General features: G+C 39.9%; 1 protein-coding gene across 1 annotated transcript in view; it reads right to left on the reverse strand.

The window, feature by feature from the left end:
• Positions 1-1,251: 1,251 nt before the first annotated feature.
• Positions 1,252-22,631, reverse strand: part of LOC124172111 (zinc finger protein 37-like) — a 33,034-nt gene continuing 11,654 nt past the window's right edge. Inside the window, exons 6-9 of the mRNA XM_046551517.1 lie at positions 21,713-21,838; positions 5,404-5,476; positions 2,962-3,927; positions 1,252-1,313 (exon numbers count right to left, since the gene is read on the reverse strand). Coding sequence (XP_046407473.1) covers positions 1,252-1,313; positions 2,962-3,927; positions 5,404-5,476; positions 21,713-21,838 — 1,227 coding nt within the window. The remainder of the gene's footprint in view (positions 1,314-2,961; positions 3,928-5,403; positions 5,477-21,712; positions 21,839-22,631) is intronic.

The following is a 22,631-nucleotide window of genomic DNA, read 5'->3' on the forward strand; positions in this document are numbered from 1 at the left end:
GAAAAACAGAAAAAGCACGTTTCCGGTAAAATAGTGCAAAAATGACGCAATGTATCTAACTTTAAATTTTTTCATAAAAAAGTAAGCATGAAGTGTGGTGCCCCAGGCATATAGCAACATAACTCTCATAGCAAAAGAGGGTTTCAACTAAGTCCAAAACATCATTTGTGTCCACATTTTTCTGGATCCGCACAACTGCGCGGCGCTAACTCGCACCGCTTCAATTTCCCGATGTGATTTGCATTCCTCTCCCTTCTACTCCCTTTTGAGCCCCACCTACCGCGTCATTACCCTGTGTAAATTCCCGACCCTTCCTTCACCACCGACACTCGCTATTCCCTCAATGGGACACCAAAACTCTCTAATCCATTCATGCCCTCCCCCATTTTTTCTTTTCCAAAAATTATTAGGTTTTGCCTGCCCTTTCTTAACCTCGCCCTCTTTTATGGACTCTCCGCCCTCCCTTATTCAGGAATATTAATATTTTGTCCAGAGACCTTTTAACGGGTAATATTTCATTGGCCCCCCTGAAAATTCCCTCCCTCTTCTGCCAGGCATTCAGACTTCGATCTTTGACGTACATGTGACCGTTTCAACCTTTATTCACAGCTGCACGTTGTAAAACTGTTTAAGTGACAATGGGGAAAGTAAAGCAGAAGAGAAGATCGAAGGATTCGTGGAAGACGCAGCTCGCCAAGCGTGAATGAACCCCTCTTATGGGACCCTGCCGCAAGGTCCCGATACCGCATGCTGGTAGGAGAGAGACTATTAGACTATTCTCTCGGTCCGAGGCGAAGATCGTCTTCCCTCAGCCGGAGGCGATGAAGACGGAAGGAGAGTTTGGAAGAGGGGAGGGTGGGAAGGAAGGGGGAGAAGAGAGAGATTTATAACGACCTTGAACGATGGATCTCTCGCCTCTTGCTCGCAACTCCGCGGCAACTCGGCCATTTATCGGCTCTTTCAGAATTAAAATAGTCAATACGATTCCCTCCTATGACGTTAGCCCTATAGTATACTTACTATATACTTAATATCTCTCTTAATCAATCGTACATTATCATTAACGTGACATTTTCCTAAAAATTACATAGAAGCATTACATGAACTAACATCGATCAGACAGACAAACATTATTTAATCATACATTTAGAATTAATGCCACATAGAAAATTATTCTTGAGACTAAGTGCCTCAAACTTTTATCAAAAGTGTTGAAATGAATGGCTTTCATATAAATGTAGCGTTGCGTCGTTAAATCTTGGAGATTGTCCACGTAAGCCCAGACATAGAGAACTCCAGTCGTCGGTCACAAGCTGGTTCAGGGAAAGACTCCACAAACAAGAAATCAGCACTCAAGAAACAATTGTCTAAATATTTACCAGTTATTTTCAATCAATATCCATTTCAAGTAGAAGTATTCAAAATCAGAATTATTACAGAAAAAAACGAGGATAACTAATGATCCCATAGGAAACATTACCAAACTAAGTACCAGCTGTATAATTTTTCTAAAATCACCCATGTCAGTCACGCCATCCATCCACCACGAGCGCCCGTGCAGAAGAGAGGGCTTGCATACTCCACGACCTGTCAGGGTGGAGGAGAGGGATTTTGCAAAGAAGTGGAGGGGTAAAAAGGGCGATGTTCAGTCAGCTGCGTATCTGCCCCTGTTGACTAGCAGCTCCGCCAAGCATAAGTCATCCTACCCGGGGTAGGCGCGGGGAACAGCGTGCAGGCCGGAATTTTCTCGATCTTCTGGGTTGGAGACATCACTCTAATCAGAGGGAGCTTCATTGAAAAACATGGAGGGGAGAGAGATAGTGGGGTGAGGTGTTGTAGGGAAAGAGAGGAGTGATAGGACTATGGTAATACTTCTCACTCCAAACTCCATATTGGTGCCTCAGCACCCATTTCCCCTTAATTACCAAGGAATAGGTATTCCTCCGCAGTAGTCCTATATAAGTCTTAATCTCCAGGTATGGCTGAGCTCGGGGCTGGTTTTCCGGGTGCTGGGTTTCCAGATGCAGGATTTCCGGAGGCAGAATTTTCCGAAAAATGGATTTTCCAGAGACAAGAGTTTCCGAGACTTTGAGTCGAAGGGCCTTTGCGCGAAAAACCTTAGCGCGAAAAGTCATTAGCGGGAGAAGTTCTGCGGATAAGTTCGGAGGAAGTTCAGAGAAATTTCTGGGGGGATACCAGAAATTTAAGGGGAGAGGTCCACTGAAAAATGCCAAAAATTTAAAAACTTTACTACCATTATAAATAGCAGTTAAAGATAAATGAATAATTTATTGATCCTTGACAATATAGTAGAGTAAATATACTTGAACATTAAGAAATAGGGTCACGGACCTAATTGAATATTATAGTAATATTTTATTTGATTGATGATTAGATGGCAATTCTTCGATTTCAAACATGCAGTTATCGTAGTAATGAGAATTATTTATCTTGATGACTAATGAACGCTAATTAATTAACCTAATACTAAGACCTAACACTGTTTTAAATGAGAGAAAACATTGAGAGAAATCGGGGAATTTTTCTCTCATCGGGGAATCAATTGAGAGAAAGTCTCTTCACAATCAATGCAACAAAAAGGCTTCCTATGTACACGCATGTGTAAGACAAGGTTTCGTTTGGTAGCATAAGACTTTTCACATTCATTGCATGATTACGATACCTCCTCCGTATGAGTCTGCAAGTGACGGACAAGGCTGCTCCTAGCAGAGAAAGACTTTTCACATTCACCAAGGGAATAAGGTTTCTCCTTCGTATGAGTCCGAATGTGACGGACAAGGTTACTCTTCAGAGAGAAAGACTTTTCACATTCACCGCAGGAATAAAGTTTCTCCTTTGTATGAATCCGCATGTGACAAACAAGGTTGCTCCTATCAGAGAAAGACTTTTCACATTCGTTACATGAATACGGTTTCTCCTTCGTATGAGTCCGAATGTGACGGACAAGGCTGCTCCTATAAGAGAAAGACTTTTCACATTCACCGCAGGAATAAGGTTTCTCCTTTGTATGAGTCCGAATGTGAAGGACAAGGTTACCCTTTTGAGAGAAAGATTTATCACATTCATTGCACGAAAAAGGTTTCTCCTTCGTATGAGTCCGAATGTGACGGACAACGTCACTCTTGTTAGTGAAAGACTTTTCACATTCACCGCAGGAATAAGTTTTCTCCTTCGTATGCGTCCGAATGTGACTGATAAGGTGACTCTTCCAAGAGAATGACTTTTTACATTCATTGCAGCAATAAGGTCTCTTTGCTGTTTGTGGACTATCTGTCAATGATTTCCCATCTACAATGAAGCTTTTCCTCACTCCCCTCAATTTTTTCTTCTCCTTTGTTACTCCAAAGTTTGCCTTAAGAAGCCCATTTCCTTTTTGTCTCACCCCTTGTCTTGAGAAATCTTTTCCGATTGTCAACTTAGCATCAATATCCAAATTGCCAGAACCAAAATGAATCTTCAGGTGCTCGATGAGATCATGTTTGGCATTGAATGCATCCCCACAGTTGAAGCAATGATAGGAATTGTTCTTTGATCTTGCACGCTTACCTGGATTTTTGATCATGCTAGTATTTATGTCTTTTTTTTCTCGCATGACTGCCTTGGGGCCACTCTTTCTCCTGCCAGTGACCTTGAAAACCTTTGTGGTGTCTGGATTATCACAAACACTTGTTTCCTCAGCAACAGCCATTTCTGCTCTATCTACTTTGATTTTAGACACACCCCTGCATTTCGAATGAAACTGTCCATCATCAGGAATTGAGCACAAAGTTCTCTTATCAGTAAGCAGGGCAACACAATTTTCAATGTCTTCATCCATCACCTCCAATCCTTTCCTTGAAAGTGATGATCTAATTTTTGGTTCAAGAAATCCAAACAAAGCTGAGGCTCTTTCAGGAGCTGGGAGATCTAGAAAAGAATTTCATATTTAAAGTAAGTAAAGCCAGAAATGTAATCTATGATTCGTTGACCTAATTTATAATGCTCATTACACAGATATGAAAGTTGCAACTTCAACCGATCATTTGGTTAATTGCCATACACATAACAAATGTGGCAATTAATTTTTTATGGTAGTTTCCATACATTTTTTCACAAATGCACACTGCTGCTGCTAAAAGAAATTCAGTAAGGTATTACGCACTAACCTTAAAATATCTACACCAGAAAACACGCCAGTGCGCAGTTTTACGGAATATGGTACCAGAGCATTCTAATGAAAAAAATTACCTAATAGTTATATGTAAAATTACATACAAATTATTCAACTTCTCATTTTCACCCTCAATAAGAGTAATGCCCTGTACTTTATTGTACCACAATTAAAATTTTGGATGAAACAATATCCTTGAAATCTTAGCTAACAAGATTAAGTAAGCATGGGCTGGTTGCTTACTGTCATTACTCTCCAGAACTAGAACTTTTGCACACAAGGCATTGAAATCTATTTTTAGCCAAATTATTTTTTTCCCATATTCCACTTCCTCCATGAATATATGTTTGACCTAATAAAGCACAGTTTCCATGAGCACAACAATGTGAATTGGATGGGGTATGTATCAATGCCAAATTTTCCCATTATTTCAAAATTGAACCAAACCTTTTGTCCTCATTTCAACAAGCTCCATGTTAACTTTGTTTATTGATACCACACAAATGACGTGGGAGTTGGAATCTCATGCTTTGCATTCTTCACAATTTTTAATTATTATCTATTAGCCAATCTTAAAGGGTATATTGTTTGGTTAAGCACGGAGGAGTTTCCCTAGAAATGCAATTGACTCCAATTATTGATTTATTTCACTGAAAAATAAAGAAAATTTTACTAGCAAATAGCCAAACTGATTAAATTATCCTGCAGAACTTTTAAAATAAACCAAAGACAGTATAGAAGGATGACAAATTCACATGCTACATCCTTCCCAAGTGGAGTGTCCAAATACCTGGTCAAAGAATTCAATCAAATTATGTTGTTATAGTCCATTGCGAGTTGTCCTCGAATCACCCCCATATAGAGTTACATGTATAACCAATATTTTAGACTACAAATCCAGTTAAACATTTACAGGTCAAATGTAATAATGTATAAGAGCCACCCTGCAAAGGGTGAGCGTTAGTCAAGCGGTTAAGATGCCCAGTCATCACCTCGAGGACAGGGGATCGAGCTAAATATAAAAATAAAAATTTCAGTGAAATTTATAGAAATATTGACGAATAACAGGCTTTTTTACAACAGAAAGTAGAATAAAAGTATGAAAAAATTTCATGCAAGGATAGCAAAAGCTGATTGAATTCTGAGATTCAGTTTTGGGACATTTGCCTGGTCAAAATTAGTTAGAAGTCTCTTCTGTGAAGAGTCATTTTCAAGCACTTAGGAGCACTTACCCAATGACTCCGTCATAGAGTCCATGGCCATTGCCTGATGCTGAATCAGCTCTCCATTCTCCACGGAATTACACTGAAAGTAATCACCAAAATATTAATGGACAGGGAATTGGAACTATCTTAGCTGGTGATTAAATATAATTTATTCATAAACCATATAAACTCAGATATTATCTTATATTTTCCATGTGAACAAGAAGTGAATTGGTAATTATTATCATAAAAAACGTATTCTCAATGATCATCTGACAAAGACAGCAAATGTAGGGAAATCTGATTAGCCATCCTTAAAAACGATAAAAATCATAACCAGCAGCGGAAACGTAATCCAATTGAGTCTGTGGTCAACACCCATAACATTCCATAGCATGCCTTCTTTCTCAACCTCCATGCTAAATTGAATGTGTTTATCCTGTGAATTGAACACTCTCAGAGATGGCATTAGCTGTCATGACATTCCTTATCACTCACAAAACACACTGTCTACATATCGATACCATTTTATGCTTTTCTTAGTAATGACGTATAATAGAGAACTGAAGGTTTTCAAAATATCAATATAAATTTCGGCTAAGATGGGGGACAAAGGTGACCCCATAGCTAATCTAATTGTTTGCAATGCTTGCCAATGAAGAAAAAAACTTATGATTTCTGCACCATTTCAGGAGTTCACAAAGTACACTTATCACTGGATAGGGTGTATCTGACTGGATGAGGGTGATTTCCACTAAATGCGCTACTTCTTTTCTTGGGATACTCTGTAGATTCACTACATCTAATGAAACTAATACACAACTATGTTGTGACACTTAATGTAAGAGCAGGCTTGCAAGTTCATGTGAATTTTTCACATCATATTTAGGTTTACTCTTCACTTTGATGTTTCTCTGTAATGAAACCATGTGTCATCACAATAAATCACTATAAAGAAATAGCCAAGTTTTTATTTCTTCAACTCCCACAATGAAAGATTTCCACCAAGTTTCAGCGCCATTATCAATTATATTAATATTACTCATTATTTAATTCAATTCCATTCTCAGATATCATTTACAGGTTCCACTATTTTACTTCGTAAAACATTAGCCAAATACAATACATGTATACAACAATAAAAAGAAACAATCAACTTGTCTTGTGATATGAATGCACCTTGAAAAACTCATTTAGACTGAAGTAACTTAAACCGCACAAAGAAGTTTCATTTTATACTTGAACTCATGTCTCGGAGGAGTATACATGAAGCTCAGAGGCAAAAGGTTCTTTACTTTTGTGGCCATTTGAAAGGGTCTCTTGTGGTACACTGCTGTGTAATTGCAGAACATGAGTAAATTCTCACCATGCTGGCCCATGCACTTGGGCAATGGTGATGAGCTGTTCCAAGAAGTATTCGTTGAGAATAAGCAGAATAAGAAGATATATGAAAAAAGATTCAAAGCATAAGAACTTAAGGAGAAGGTATAGGACAATGTTGGCAAGTTTGAATCGATTGGGCTACTTAAAAACCTGTGTTGAAAGAATATAACAAGTTCAGTCATTTACACACAAGCTACTTGAGCCACGTGGGCTAACTTGACCCCAAAAACTGAAAAATGATGTTTGGTTTTCTGCGAGCTCTCAACTTCAGCAAATCGATGTAGTTCAGTGCTTTGCTGGTAGGTATAGGCAGCAGGTTGACAATAGATTGAGTCTAGGAGGTTTGGAAAGTCACCATCGACAGAAGAACTGGTTAATTAACTCACACATAAGTTTGTTTTTCATATCACTCAGCAAACTTTCATCTGTAAAGACATCAGGAATAGCATAAAACTGGATATGATTGCATATATATCATATGACGTCTGTTGCCGAAGGAAATTGAGGCCTTTTTGTGCCCTAACTAACCCATTAACTGTGCAGTATGTTGTTTAGTACAACTTGTACACATTAACCAAAAACTTAGGCCACTTGAGCCCATGGGCACAGAGTAGGGATATATTTACTGTGCCATGGGCTGAAGAAATTTACTACCTCTTTTATTGTTCTTCAGTGTATGAAGTGTTTGCACTCAAGTTCTCCACACAAATTTTGTACCATTTTAAATGTTTAAGGACTGGGCCACATATCACCTGCATCTAACTCTAAGCAAAAAGATGGGAAGAAGGTGGTAATTGGAGGCAATCTTTCTTCACACCTCATAATCAATGTAATTCAATTCTGTAATGCACACTTCGTTTTCTTCCCCCTAATTCATCCCGCCTCACTCAAGCACTGGATGTGGTGTACTTTTGGCACTCAAATGAAGCGGAAGGGCATTATTCACCATTGGAAATATTAACTTCTGTTAAAATGGTCGGTTCTTCCATAGAATCAATCCTCAATACTGTTACGAGCTGTTTTAGAAGAAATTGGAAACCAACCTAGAGGCGGGCTGAAAGAAATTTGGACTAGTGCTTATAGAAGACAATCAAATTACAAGCCATTTGCCAAATCAAGAAAAATCCAAATCCAATGGAGACTTGTCTATGATTAGGAATGCATTTCTTCAAGGACGGCAAGAAAAGACAGGAGGGTTTGTGACACTACGCATTACATGGAAGAAATACTCCTATGTCACCTAGATAGAGTATAAGAGATAACGTGTTAAAGTTGACTGCATGGAGCCCATGATCTATGTTTGGAGGTGGACCAAAATCAATGATATCTTGCCATACAAAGGGTCTAGCAGGTTAGGATTGTAAAAAGTGCTCCCAGATATTTTGAAAAATTGCAGGCTCAGATTCTCGCACTTTAAACAAATTTTTTAACACAAACCTGCTCAATGATTTCCCTTTATGCATATTCGAAATGATGATACACCAATTATCACCGCTTCTGTCATATTCACGCAGTACTTAGGATATTAAAGCTTAACAGTACGGTTATGAACAATAGTTAAGATTATTCTAAATGTGATAGGCATTGCTAATGTTAATTTTTATTCTTAATCATTAATATAAGAAACTGATCAACAATAGTTGCTCTCAACAATCAAATCAAATATCATCCTCGAATACATAGATGCAAATAGTGCATAGCAGTTATTCATGTTTTTGACCATGTTCTACCAAATTTTAAAATCTGAAATAAAATTTGGAATATATTGGTAACAACGTATACTTTTTCGGCATGCCTATTGTTTCCTAAATTTTTTAATTTAATTTTGAAAATATCAAACTTATGCAAAAGTTAAGTTTTTCGTCAAAAACTTATGAAAAAACAGGATGGTAGAATGTAATTGTATTTACATTTTAAAATCAAGGAAATGATTTTACAAAAATAAAAACTGGTGATAGAAAACTAAAAATACTATCTCAATTTTTTTGGGGTTATCATCCATTGTAAAGGCCTGACACTTTGGGAAAACACAATTTTTGATGCACTGTAAGTGTATATTTTTTTATATTTTGAAACATCAGGGGGCACTTTTCACCATCTTAACTGACTAGACTCTTTGAGGAAATAGTAATAGAGCCCCGGAACCAATAAAAGTATATTTTCTTTCGCTGGACTCTAAACATTGCCATACACAAATCTCGTTTTGTTTGTAAAATATCTTTACAGTGTTGCTGGAAGTAATGTTTCAAGTGCTTCTTCAAAATTGAAATTTTTAAAATTATGTTTTTTATAATACTTTTTCTGTGAAATTTATGTTTTGAAGCCTGCAGGATGATTGAAAATTATTCACTGCAATAACAGTCGCCCTACTTGAACCTAAACTGCGCTCAAATGGTAGTTATTATGGGTATTACAGTTTGGGGTCGAGTAATCCATGTTAAAGTTAACTCAAGCGCAAATAAAATAAAACTTTTAAGTATTTACTTTGCAAAAAAATTTATATGTTTAAGCATAGATTAATTTTGAACCATAATTTAAATATATAAAATTAGTATTTCAAATAAGCAATACCGTAACACCACGAATCACGTGACGATGAGACATGGGGGGACGAAAGGGGAGTGGGAGGATTCCTTTGGAGGGACGTGGTACTGTACCGTGGGTTGGGGAAGAGGAGGGGAAGAAAGGGGGGAAAGGGGAGGGTCCCGTTGTGGGAGGGCTCTTTGCTGATGGCTTGCGGGTGTGCACGAAAGAACGAGTGCTTACTATATACACAGATTAACATTGCTGTTTCATTCATTTCAACAGTGAACCAGTGAAAGTCGTCACTTGGAAGATGTCTTATGTTGCTAAAAGCTATTAAATTTGAAGATGGTCCATGCATAGCGGTTTTTTGTGTGTCTAATAATTCTACAAGATACAGGAAAACCAGGAAGGAAGGCTGAGCTGAATATAAAAGCTTTTTTACAGCAGTGGTAAGTACTTAAAATGCGGTGGGTTACCTATGTTAGTTTTATGGCTACTGATATCGTTAATTTGGTAATTGTTCCATGGTTTTAGATCTCAGTGACCTCGTTTTTTAATTGAAAATATGGGTTATTCGCTAAGAATAAATAAGCGGTGCAAATAGATGGCGGAAATACTACAGTATCTGCAATGGCAGCCTTGTTGACTCTTCCATGCATGCCCTTTCTCTTGTTTTCAAGAGGAGGATATGGCAAAGCATGCGATATTTATTCACTAAATTTCTCGTGGTTATTTTTTCAAGCTTAGTTACATTGCCTTTGCTTCATGCGTTTGAATAAGTTAAATTCCATCTCACACTCTCCCACGCGGTGTTTTTATTGATTATGGTTGTTTAACTGGCTGAAGTGAATTTTAGCCAGAGTATATTAGCCTTCCTCATTTATTTAGAGAACTTTTTATTTTTATCTTCGTGGGAATTCAATGGTTCATGTTTTTCACATAATACCGAAATAATATCATGCCACATTGCCGTGGAGGCATGGTTCCATCAGTTTTTTCTAATTGTGCTATTGTACTTAATTACTATTTTAAAACCTCACTGATTTCGTAGCTCGCTTTCCAATTAATGGATGGCTTTAGATATTTAGTGAAGAATTTTGTGTGAGTACAGAAAAGTAGAGGAAATATATCGCACCACCACGAATAGTTACTTATAATGATAGGGAAAACTTGTATTATTTCATTTCTATTAAGATACAGTTGTGCAGTGAATTAGCGTTTTTATGATCATGGTGAAAGTGTTAATGTGTACCCTACTATAGTTTTAGGACTTAATGACAGTGAAATTATAATGGTAGCTTTTGTTATCTGGTGGGATAAGGTTTATGGCACCCTGGCATTAGTTATGCTTGCATCCATGCTCATTTCATGCAATAATTGACGTTGTATAGCGTACAATAATCTATGTGGACTAACGGTGATCCTCCTATGCTAATGTTCACATTTTTACAGGGGACATGGCATTCTTCAATGTTCTTTTTTTACTTTTGTGGATTTGCTGCCATTGCAGTTCAGAAATTGTTTTAGTTGTAACCAAAGTGTAACAACAGTAATGTGTTCAGGATATTTTTTGCTGAAAGGGGGCAGTGATTCATTAAATAAAATTAGTTGTAATCAAAAAGGAAGTCATGAGAATAGAGTAAATGGTGAAAATATTGAGAATTGAAAGGATGAATTAAGCTCTTGTTATTTGTGATCGAAAATTTGTCCCCACTCTCTCATGATGATAATTTTCTTGCACCTGAAAGCCTCACATTTTTGGTGTGACATAACCTCATGTAAAGCCACTATTAGCAAATTGTGGGGATCTTTCATGGTAGAAGTACTGTCATTCCATATTTATATCTGATACGACCTGGGATTGCAACTGCTTTTTTTATATTATCTTTTAACTTTGCCTAATTTTTAAACATTTATGTTTCTAGGCGGTCATTCATCTCCAGATCCTTTGGTGGAAGTGATACTGCCACATCCTTGGAAAATCCTCAACTCTTCATGACAGAAGTGATGTAGAAAAGATCTCCATAGGCATGAACAATTTTTACGAGAGAAATCGCTATATGTGGTCATCAAATGAGCCAAAACCCGTATACCCTTCCATAACACCATTGCTCTGAAACCTGGTTCGAAGGATCACATTAAATAACTAGGTAAGGCCTCTTAATTATTAGTCTCAGATTTTTGAAGAGCAGATTTTACAATTGAATACATTGGTACGATCAAAAAAATAAAAAGATCTTGTGATTTTGCATCATCCAAAGGATGCACAATGGGCTCTTCATTTTGCGGATTCTCGGCGAACAAGACTGTAATATCCAATGTCCCAAAATATATAAGGCTGTTTGCTTAGTTTCATTTATGCACTGCAGGGTGAGTCATGACATAGAGTCAGGGAAAATCAGTAGTAATTGAATTTTACAACGCAGCTTAAGGTGGTGCAGATACTTTAGACAAAATGTACTGTAGATACACATACGGGAGGTTGCCAATGGCAGTATTTTTCAGAATATTAAATATTTCCTTTGTCAACTCTTTTGTGCTTCAGCAGTCTGAGAAAGATAAGAGGGATATTAAACAATTTAAAAGTACATATTAAATCAATGGTTTAGCTACATTAGACTCCATATGGGAAGGAGAATGTCAAATGTAAGACTCCCGAGTCAGGTATGATAAATTATTGAGCAAATTCTCCATCTACCATAAGAAGAAGTTGAAAGGTTAGAGTAGCGGACAATATGTAGACTTTCTCTGCCGTACAAAAACACGGAAAACCTCTTTCTAATTTATCCAATGCAAAAAGCCTGTGTGTGCTTTTGTGAAAAATTGTAATTTTGATCGCCTGCAGAAGGCATTGAGAAAAGGAGTAAGTGGGATAAACTTCATGGCTACTGAACTTTCCATTCTATTCGGGTTTCTTCACCGCGTTTGTTGTATTTTGAAGACAACAGTTTCGCCGAAATTACACTCGGCGTCTTCAGGTCGAAGGTAAAATTTTGGAAATATTTTTCGCCTTTTATAGGCATAAAATTTTTCGCCTTATATAGGCGGCGGCGGCTGCTGATCCGCTGCTGCTCTCTCATTGGCCGGTTGTCCATCTCTCATTGTTGGTGGTCGGAGAATCCTCTTCCATGCAGTATGCAAGCTGTAGCCTTGATCTCGGTTGAAATTTGCGGGCGTTTTCGCTATCTCAATAGCCTCTCTGATCAAGCGAGGGAAGTATTTATTCTCTTTAGCTATTATCCTGGCGTCTTCAAAGAGGATGTTATGCCCAGGTGCACTCCAAGCATGCTCAGATATGGCTGAGAGTTGGTGCTGCTTGTTTTTCGTAGCCCTCCGATGTTCCTGCAATCGGACTTTCAATGATCTGCAGGTCTCGCCAATATAATATTTGCCACATGAAGAAGGCACCCGATATATACCCTCATAAAGGTCCACTGGGAGTTTGTCCTTCGCTCCGGGTAGCATGTCAGATATCTTTTCCACGCAATTGAAACCTGTAATTACGTTTTGTTTCCTGAGCATTCTGGCAATCTTTTCTGATGTGCCCGCCACAAATGGAATTGTGGCGTATGCTTCCGGCTCAGGCCGGCTCTCTTCCTCAGAGGTCCTTTTTGGGGCTGCGTCTTTGTTCTCCTGCTCCACAAATCTCCTATTCAACATGCTACTGCTGTAGCCATTCCTTACCAGCACCTCAATGAGATGCTTCTTCTCCGCAGATAGCGACTCGGTGTCTGAGATGGCATAGCTACTACTACTACTACTTCATGGCTACTTACTACTTAGCCTTCCAACATTAACATGTAAGGCTTTTTTTTTAAATCTGGCGAAATATTGACACGAAATAATAATAACAATTATAACTCAAGTGTTTTTGGCATCAGTTTTTGAGCCTGTTTCAAATAACAATTTTAACTAACAAATTGGTTTGTATTGGGAATGTAAAAATTTGAATGTAAGTTTTACAACAGTTAAGCATTTAACCCTTTCGCGCGGAATGCCTCACCTGTGCAGCGAGGATTTTCTTCTCTAAACAACGAATGCCACACCAGTGCCTCCTGAATGTTCTTGAACTATTAGTGAAGGTGGGTGGCAGTAAGCAGGCAGTAAAACAATTTAAAAAAAATGCAATTTATTGTTACAAAAAACTTCAGGCAAACCACAAACCCTGCCAAAGAGTCGACCACGGCACACGGAAGAAAGGAGAAGGGGTGAAGGGAAAAATCTGGGAAGTGGGAAAGAAAGGGCTCCCAAGCTTACGTGGTTTGGCGGTGTCTGGCGACGAGGCGGTCCCGGAGCGGCGTTGAGTTGAGAGGGCACAACATGCCACAACGGGCGAATCCAAAGCAAAAAGCCTAGATCTCCTTGCTCTCCCAAATATATAGGGAGCCCGCAAATAGATTCCTTCCTTCACACGACGGACTGGGAGTCGACCGGCTAGGGCTAGTCCGAAGACTCGGCCTACGCCCCGCAGTGAGGTTGTACTTCCACTACTGCTTACGATGGCTAGTCCTTGGAGCCTCAGTAGACGGCTCATCCTCCCCCGCTGCGCCCCCGACAAAAAATCCTCTGCCAGGTCTGTTTTGTGCTTGGGGATAGGGAGGGGACAGGAGGGGGTATAGAGGTTGTGTGACCGTAGTTTTACCAAAACAGGCAGATGTTCAATCAACACAGAAATTAGACAAGCAAATTCATAATTTAAAAAAATCACCTTTACACAACAGTAATCTGTATGAAAATGCCAAACATGAAACAAAACCAAGACCGTTGCATTTGTACAAGGCAAGCTATCTATCTCAATAGCCGATAGGAGATAAGGTAGACCAATACATGAAAAGTATCTTAATTAGTTAGAGTCCATTTTCACAAACAGATAAAGAAAAAAAAAACACACACACAGATGTAAACTCGAAAGAAGCAATCACTATGTTTAGTGTAAAAGCCTTATTATAGGCTACAATCGCTATAATTTTTAAAGAGTCCTGGTGATTTCTTCCTCACAGGTCACTCACAAGATTTTTATTATAACGGTGCCAACTAATAAACAGCAATAGGAAACACTGAGTTTCAGCATGAAACAAAAAATGAAGCCAAGTCGTGACAGGCAACCAAATAAACGTTGAAGCCGGGCCATAGTCACGATAATCAAATCTTGCGCTTACCAAGGTACACAAAAAACAACATAATAAAAACCACAGTCAGAAGACTAGAGGAACGAAAAACAAATAAAGGCAAAAAACCCGAAACAATAGGGCAAATACCCAGACTGACCAAACCCAGAATCCTGCTCTCACCTCGATCACTCTCCGGGTACGCCTCACCGCACTAACCGCCAAACCTAAGAGAAGAGGAAAAGGTAAGGAGGAAAATGGGTCGGAGTGCCGGGGACGGGAAGGGAGGGTCTCACTGACGTGCAAAGAATGGTTTAATCTGCGATACATGACACCGCCGTTTCATTGCTCCCGTATTTATATCACACAATTCCACTGTAACTGGGCTGGTAAACCTAAGGATCTTTAAAGGACCCTCCCATTTTGCCAACAGTTTAGCGCTCCTCTTATTTACTGCAGAGCTTTGGCGGTACATTTTACCGGACACCAATTGCCCAACTACGAATGGTTGAGGCTGACGTCCCTGGTTATACCGGGCGGCAACAGCTCTATTAGCCTCTCTTAAATTTTTTACGGCAGCCTCCCAACGGTTTTCTGGCTCGCCACTCTCTTGAATAACATCGTCATCCATACCCCACTGCAATGCGAGCGGATGGTTCAGTTCCCGACCCAAAAACAAGCTCGCTGGCGTCATTTTCGTGCTTTCATGAACAGCGGAGTTAAACGCTTTTGCAAGTGCACCAAGATTCTCATCCCAACGATCGTGTGAATCTCTATGAAAAATAGTGAGGGCGGCCTTCAAATTTCGAAAGAACCTTTCGATATGAGAGGGTTGCGGGTAATGAGGCGATGTCGTTACATGCTTGATACCCCACCTGAAACACGCGTCTTTCATCGCGCCTCCTGTAAATATGGCGGCGTTATCTGACACTATTGTTTTGGGGAACCCCAGAATAGAAAACACCCTATTAAACAAAACCTTAATGGTGTTCGCAGCCGTCATTTGTCTTGTGGGTATTAACATGGTGAACTTAGAAAAACCGTCTATGACTCCCAAAATTGCCGTGTGCCCGCTTCGAGTGCGCGTTAGTGGTCCCATGTAATCAATAAAAATTTGGTCGTAGATTTTAGCTGGCGCTTCTGCCGAATGGTATCCTACCCGAGTATTTTGCGCCGGCTTCGCCTTCTGACAATCGGGACAAGACCGAACGTAATTCAGTATATCTCTGTTCATATTATGCCAATAAAATTCACGAGTTATTTTATTCCTTGTTTTATGATACCCCATATGTCCTCCAATAACAGAGTCATGAAAGTACGCCATCGTCATGGCTCTTATAACCGAAGGAATCCATACTCTATTTCGTCGCGCCCGTTTGTTTCTGAAAACTAATATCCCTCCACGAACCTTCATATCTCTAACCTTTTCCCCCCTGTTAATCCTATCTTTAATTTTCTGGCATTCGGGATCTTGTTGCTGGTGCTCCAATATCGAGATAAAACTCAAGGGGGCTGTCTGAAGGACACAAAGGGCAGGACTTTTTTCCTGAGTTTCTTCTTCAAACATACGCGATAAACAATCCGCAACGACATTTTCATTACCCTTAACATGCATAGTCTTAAACTTCTAACCCGCCAAGCGTAGCATCCAGCGTCCGACCTTTCCTAATTGCTTTGGATGCCGACGCATCCAAGACAGAGCCTCGTTGTCGGTATATAGTTCAAACTCCCGATTACGCAGATATTGGTCGAATTTTTCGACTCCAAATACCACCGCTAGGCATTCAGCCTCTTACGCGGCATATTTTCTTTCGGCTTCACTGAGTGTCCTGCTGGCATACGCAACCAGCGCCAAATGCCCCTCAATTCGTTGAGATAACACGGCCGCTACTGCGTTGGCGGAGGCATCGGTGTGCACGACAAACGTCTCGCTAAAATCGGGGATACGGAGCACTGGGGGTGAGGCTATTCTCTTCCGCAATTCATCAAAGGCATTCTGTTTTACGGGAGTCACCCGCAATGCACAATTGTGCGGAAAATCCACAGAGAAAAAATAGTCCACATTTTTCCACAATTTTTTCTCTGTGGATTTTTCGCACAATTGTGCATTGCGGGTGACTCCCGTAAAGTTATCACCGTGGCTAGTCCCGGTATACTTAAATTCGTCAAGAGAGAACACCCCTTGTGTTCAAAGTTCGGGCTTTACTCTCCGGCTGTGGCGCCATGCGCACGATTTGGACTGCTCGTCGCATAATATGCTCGGCAGTCCATACCACCATGTCCGGTATAGTCCACAAATTTCCACAGGGAAGAATGACGCCTCGGTAGCTTAACTGGCTAAAGCACTCGGCCGGAAATCGAGGGATCCGGGTTCGAATCCCGGTCAAGGCGAATGATTTTTTCTCTGTGGATTTTTCGCACAATTGTGCATTGCGGGTGACTCCCGTAAAGTTATCACCGTGGCTAGTCCCGGTATACTTAAATATTTTTTCAGGATTAACCGTTATCTTGGCGTGCCTCAACCGCTGTAATACCTCCCTTAAGTGTTTACAATGGTCACTAAAATTACTGCTATAAATCACAATATCATCCAAGTAGTTAAATACGTATTCGTATTTTATGTCACTAAAGATCTTATCAATCAGTCGCGACAGTATTTGTCCCCCGGTGCAAATACCGAAGGGCAGACGATTGTATTCATACAGCCCAAATGGCGTAATAAAAGCGGTGGCTCGCCTACTCCTTGAAGTAAGGGGAATCTGGTGGTAAGCCGCGTTCAAGTCTAGCACCGAGAAATACTTTGCTTTACCAAAATGAAGAAACGCATTTTCGGTGGTGGGCAGCGGAAAAGCATCAAAAACCACCTTCTCGTTGAGCGCACGATAGTCTACTACCATCCGTGAAGAGTTATCCTTTTTAGATACTAAAAATGCCGGACTGGCGTACGCCGAATTAGATTCCTTTATCACCCCCTTTTTCAATAAATCCTAAACTACCATTTTCATCTCTGACATTTTGATCGGATTGCATTGGAAGGGGGGCGAACGCACTGGCGTCCAATCAGACAACGGAAGGTCATATTCCAAACGGTCAGTACACCCCAATTTTTTTGTGATTACGTCACCATATTCTCCAATAATTTCTGTAATCTCTTTTTTTTATCATTACTTAACTTAGAAGATATCGCGGAATCCACATCTGCTTCTTCATTTTCGGTAGGGAGTACATAACCTATCACTCCGGGACGTGCCTTTAAAGAATAAGTCTTGCTAACAAATTTCAAGGTCATACCTGCGTGCTCCATGAAGTCCTCCCCTAAAATAATTGAAACCGGACAACCCGGAAGAATCAGTAACTCCTGGTCCCAGGTTAACCCATCAATTTTTATTCGCAGCAAAACCGTTTTGGAAATATTGATCGGCGACGATCCCACTCCACGGCATAAAATTTCCCTTTCCCGTATTTTACTAGGCAGAAAAAGTACCTTCTCTAAAAAGGATTCGTCAACACAAGAATAAATAGCACCCGAATCAAGAAGCGCAATAGTTTTTGTCACATTAACCCTTGCGTTTACCTTAGGCGACATTCCAGTATCAACTCCGGTTATTCGACCAAAAAAGGTGACACGTCTACCACTGCGAGGACGGAGCTTATTCCTCCCATGGCTTACGCATTTCCCTGACTCTTTATTTCTCAATGAAGGCCCTGAACGGTCGAAACGCTCTTGCTCTCGTTGTCTCTTATTGCCCCAGAATGAACCACCGCGGTTCTGACAAGGGGGCGTCACCCGAGGATTAGCCGAATATGCAGCTAAGCTATCAGACCTCCTCCTCCCCAAACTCGGGTTACCAAATTCCCTATCAACCATTTCATCACCTTGGGGCGGTTCACGGTATGACTCCGCGACTATCTTTTTGGCGTCCAGTTCTCGACCCCATTTTTCTAACTCCTCTAAGGAGTCCGGCCTAGGGGATAAGTGCCAAGAATAATATGGATTTAAATTCCCACAAACTATTTCCAATAGCTCCTCTGGACGCACGGGACTTTCTAGTCTATTATTCATTTTGATAATTAAAGCAAGGTAGTCGCCTAACGTTTCCTCCGGTCCTTGCGACCTGTTATATAAGTCCCTTCTTAATCGTGCATCGTAATTGGGAGGACCAAACCGCGCTTTAACTTCTCGCGTGAATTCCCTATAGTTAAAAAATTTGTTATCCCAGAACCAAGTCCGGGCCTTGCCTCCCAGTACTTCGGGCAATAATTTCATTAACATCAGCTCGCTGACTTCAAAAAGCTCCACAAACTTATCTAGTACTTCCAAGAAACTTCTCACATTTTCCTCGCCTTCCCCCTTGAACCGCAGTTCCCAGCGTTTCGTCGCAGTTAGAATTTGCTCTAGCCTTACGAAGTCAAACCCGATAGCTTCACTTGATTTGGAAGGACCCATGTCAGCTCTACTCACATTTGTATTTTCGGGCACCGTTTCAGTAGTTGTGGACAAACTCCGCACATACTCGCGCAAACGTTTCCTCAGATCATCTAGTACGCCGTCATTACTAATCCCAAACCGTTCACAAGCACTAATCGCTTCCGTTTTAGACAGATCATTAATCCAGCTCGTTCCCTCTGGTACCTTGAATGCCATGATTACCACGATATCCTACACTGCCACCTCAAAACCGCGCTCTGCTACCATTGATATTAGTGAAGGTGGGTGGCAGTAAGCAGGCAGTAAAACAATTAAAAAAAAATACAATTTATTGTTACAAAAAACCTTCAGGCAAACCACAAACCCTGCCAAAGAGTCGACCACGGCACACGGAAGAAAGGAGAAGGGGTGAAGGGAAAAATCTGGGAAGTGGGAAAGAAAGGGCTCCCAAGCTTACGTGGTTTGGCGGTGTCTGGCGACGAGGCGGCCCCGGACCGGCGTTGAGTTGAGAGGGCACAACATGCCACAACGTGCGAATCCCAAGCAAAAAGCCTGGATCTCCTTGCTCTCCCAAATATATAGGGAGCCCGCAATTAGATTCCTTCCTTCACACGACGGACTGGGAGTCGATCGGCTAGGGCTAGTCCGAAGACTCGGCCTACGCCCCGCAGTGAGGTCGTACTTCCACTACTGCTTACGATGGCTTGTCCTTGGAGCCTCAGTAGACGGCTCATTCTTACCCTAACCAACGAATGCCGCGCCTTTGTGGCACAGGTCGAAAAAAGTGACCGTCGCGGACACAATAGACTCACAGACGCGGTCGCCCCTCACGATCCGCATTAGCACGAGCCCAGTCCCATCTTCGGCCGCTCAGGTCGACCCTTTCTTATCCTCCCCACGCGGTCAACTACTGTTATTTGCAGTGTGTTTTCCAAAAAAATATTTGTTGCTTACTTTTGAAATTCAATGCTAGAAATGAATTCATCTTTTTTTGCTGACCACATGGAAATTTCAAACAAAATTCTAACATTAATCTCAATGGAGTAATAGAACAACTAGTAAATAAATTAAATCCATCTAAATCAATGTTAGAACTTCGTTTGAAATTTCTGCACGCTCAGAAAAAAACACAAAATTCATTTTGAATGTAAAAAAATCGGTGCGAACAACAAATATTTTCATATATTTTGCATTTACATTTTAGCCAGTTGACCACGAACTCGTGCTAGTTAGGGGCTTTTAATCCTTCTTGGGTCTGGGACAGAGGCCGAGGAAAGGGATCGGCACCCTATGAGTTGGGTCCAAAAATGGTTAGGGAGGGAACCACTTCCTTCAGTTGACGCGAAAACGCTTCGTACAAGGGAGTAAAGAAAACTTTCAAGAGACTCGTATTGAGGAACAATTATTCAATGAAAATTTTATCTATTGCGGTCTCCCAGACTGCACGCCACTGGTAGTGTAACAAGAATTCCAAGTCACTATTTAAGGGTTAAAAAAATAAATGTTTTCCTACTTCATTTACCATGGGAGCGGTCTTTGATATACGTTATGCCTTTCTTGTAATATTATCTTGATTTGTTAACTCTACAATTGATGTCATTTTATTCATGCGATGCCATAAACAAAAGAAGGTTTCTTTGGCGAGGAAACAACAAAAATAACGTTATTGAAACTAGGCATCCGTGTGAAAAATGGGATAAAATCTGATGTTGCTTCATTTCAGAAAAATATTTCCACACATGAAACTAATTTTTTCAGTGAAATTAATGGAGAAAAAGATGAACAGCAGGCATTTTTAAAATTTTGCACAATGATAAGTGGAAACAAATTAAGAGAAATGAGCGCTGCATGCGAATGTCGAACCTAGGACCTGCATGTAGTAGCCAAACACCATTAACACAAGGATACCACTCCTACCTCTATGGAAATAAAATAGACCTGTGAATGTTTAACTGCACTTCATTTTAAAACCATTGGTTATATAAGCCCATATGGGGGTGTTTTGTGGACAGCTTCAGAATGACTACAACACTAAAAAGTTTGATTGAAGTCTGAGACGTGGTTTTCTAAATGAGCTATCATTTATCAGTCCTAGGATGTCATATCGTAAAATAAACACCTTCATGAGATATGATACCAGGATGTAACATACTAACATATAAGGCAAGTAAACTACAACACTAACGTACAACATAAAAAGGAATAAACAGCTGCTTTTGAGATGAGAATACTTGTTTCAGTTCTTTGTAACTTTCAATTGAATGGGTTACACTGCCTGTAAATACTCATGCATCCGAGTAGCAAAGAGAACAGGAATACTGAAGAAGAGTTGGTGTACTTTCAATAAACAGCACCGCTGGGAATCCACATACCTACATTGCAGGAGTACAGCTCTTTCTAATTCACCGGAGGAAAAAAAGTTAAGCTTGTTTACTTGTAATGCTAGAGCTTGAACGCTAAGCATGTGCCGGTTGCTAGCAAGCAGCTTTGTGATACTTTTCACACCTAAATATTGGATAGCTTCTGAAAATCACAGGTATTTTGTGCCATCATATGAATAACAGCACACGCATGAAACACTTTGGACCACCAAGGTGCCCCACGTCCCCACTGGAGGGCTATTAAGGTCAAGTTTATTGGTCCCAGGATTTTATATAATCATGTATAAGGCAAGAAAACTACTACACAAAAGCAAAACATAAGAAGGAAAAAAACTGCCTATAACTAGATAACTTGTTTGAGTTATTAATTACTTTGAATCGAATGGGTTACCTTTTAATCTGCGTAGAAGGCAGAATGTCCTATGATTTACAATGACAAATTTTTAGATTTTTACTTTCTATCTCCTTCAACAAATAATTACATTCCATAACAAGGATTCTGTACATACCTGGGCATTCTCCTCCGGAGATAGTTCCCTCTTTGCTCCAATCAGCGTCGCGTCCAGGTCAGCCACAATATCTCCCCTACTCTGAGCTTCCACCTTTTCACCTAGGGAAGCAGTTAAGGTATTGGGCTGCAACATAATCCCCAATCATCATCATTAGCGATTGAGATACAGAAACAGAAATGCTTTTCAGAATTAGTCACAGGAATAAAATAGAAGTTAGTTTCAAATGGATATATTCTTCACACTATCCGGCAAGGTAATTAATGTCAGAAATTGACTATGTTTATACTTGTTATTAAATTTACCACTTAACTATAATCCTAATGCTTCTTATTTTCTTTGCAAAATCCCTGAATAATCGACGTCATTATTCTCTGGGCAACAGTTCCTGGAAATGTAATTCTCCAGATATCATCTTATATTTTAACAGAAACTAATATTATGGGAACACTTTGCATGAGAATCCAGAGCCCATAGGTAAAAGCATTCATTCATGGAAAATAAAAAGGGGCAACAGCAGAAAATAATTTCAGTTTATTTTGGTTTATAATTTGGTTTAGAGACATCAAATATTTTGACAAAAAAAACTTACTCAGATGAGATACAAATGAAGGCCATTTTGAGTCAACAAAAAAGAGAAATCTTTAGATTAATTTCTAATAGGACAAAAGTTGCATAACTTCAATGGGTAGATATGAAGATTTTTTTCTCTACATGTAAAATTGATAATTGGTGTTTTCTTGAGGTATTTTTACATCCAGTGACTTAATTAAGTTTTTATGATGTATACTTCCACACAGCAACATTAGTTTGCCCAGAAAAAACTGAATCCTTCACAACTTATTTGCACAAAACATTTAGACTGCGCTTTCAAGCATATCAAATTGTTTCAGGAGTAAATGCACTTAATTAATGAAAA

This window comes from Ischnura elegans, assembly GCF_921293095.1.
Source record: "Ischnura elegans chromosome 13 unlocalized genomic scaffold, ioIscEleg1.1 SUPER_13_unloc_1, whole genome shotgun sequence".
In the NCBI taxonomy this organism is placed as follows: domain Eukaryota; kingdom Metazoa; phylum Arthropoda; class Insecta; order Odonata; family Coenagrionidae; genus Ischnura; species Ischnura elegans.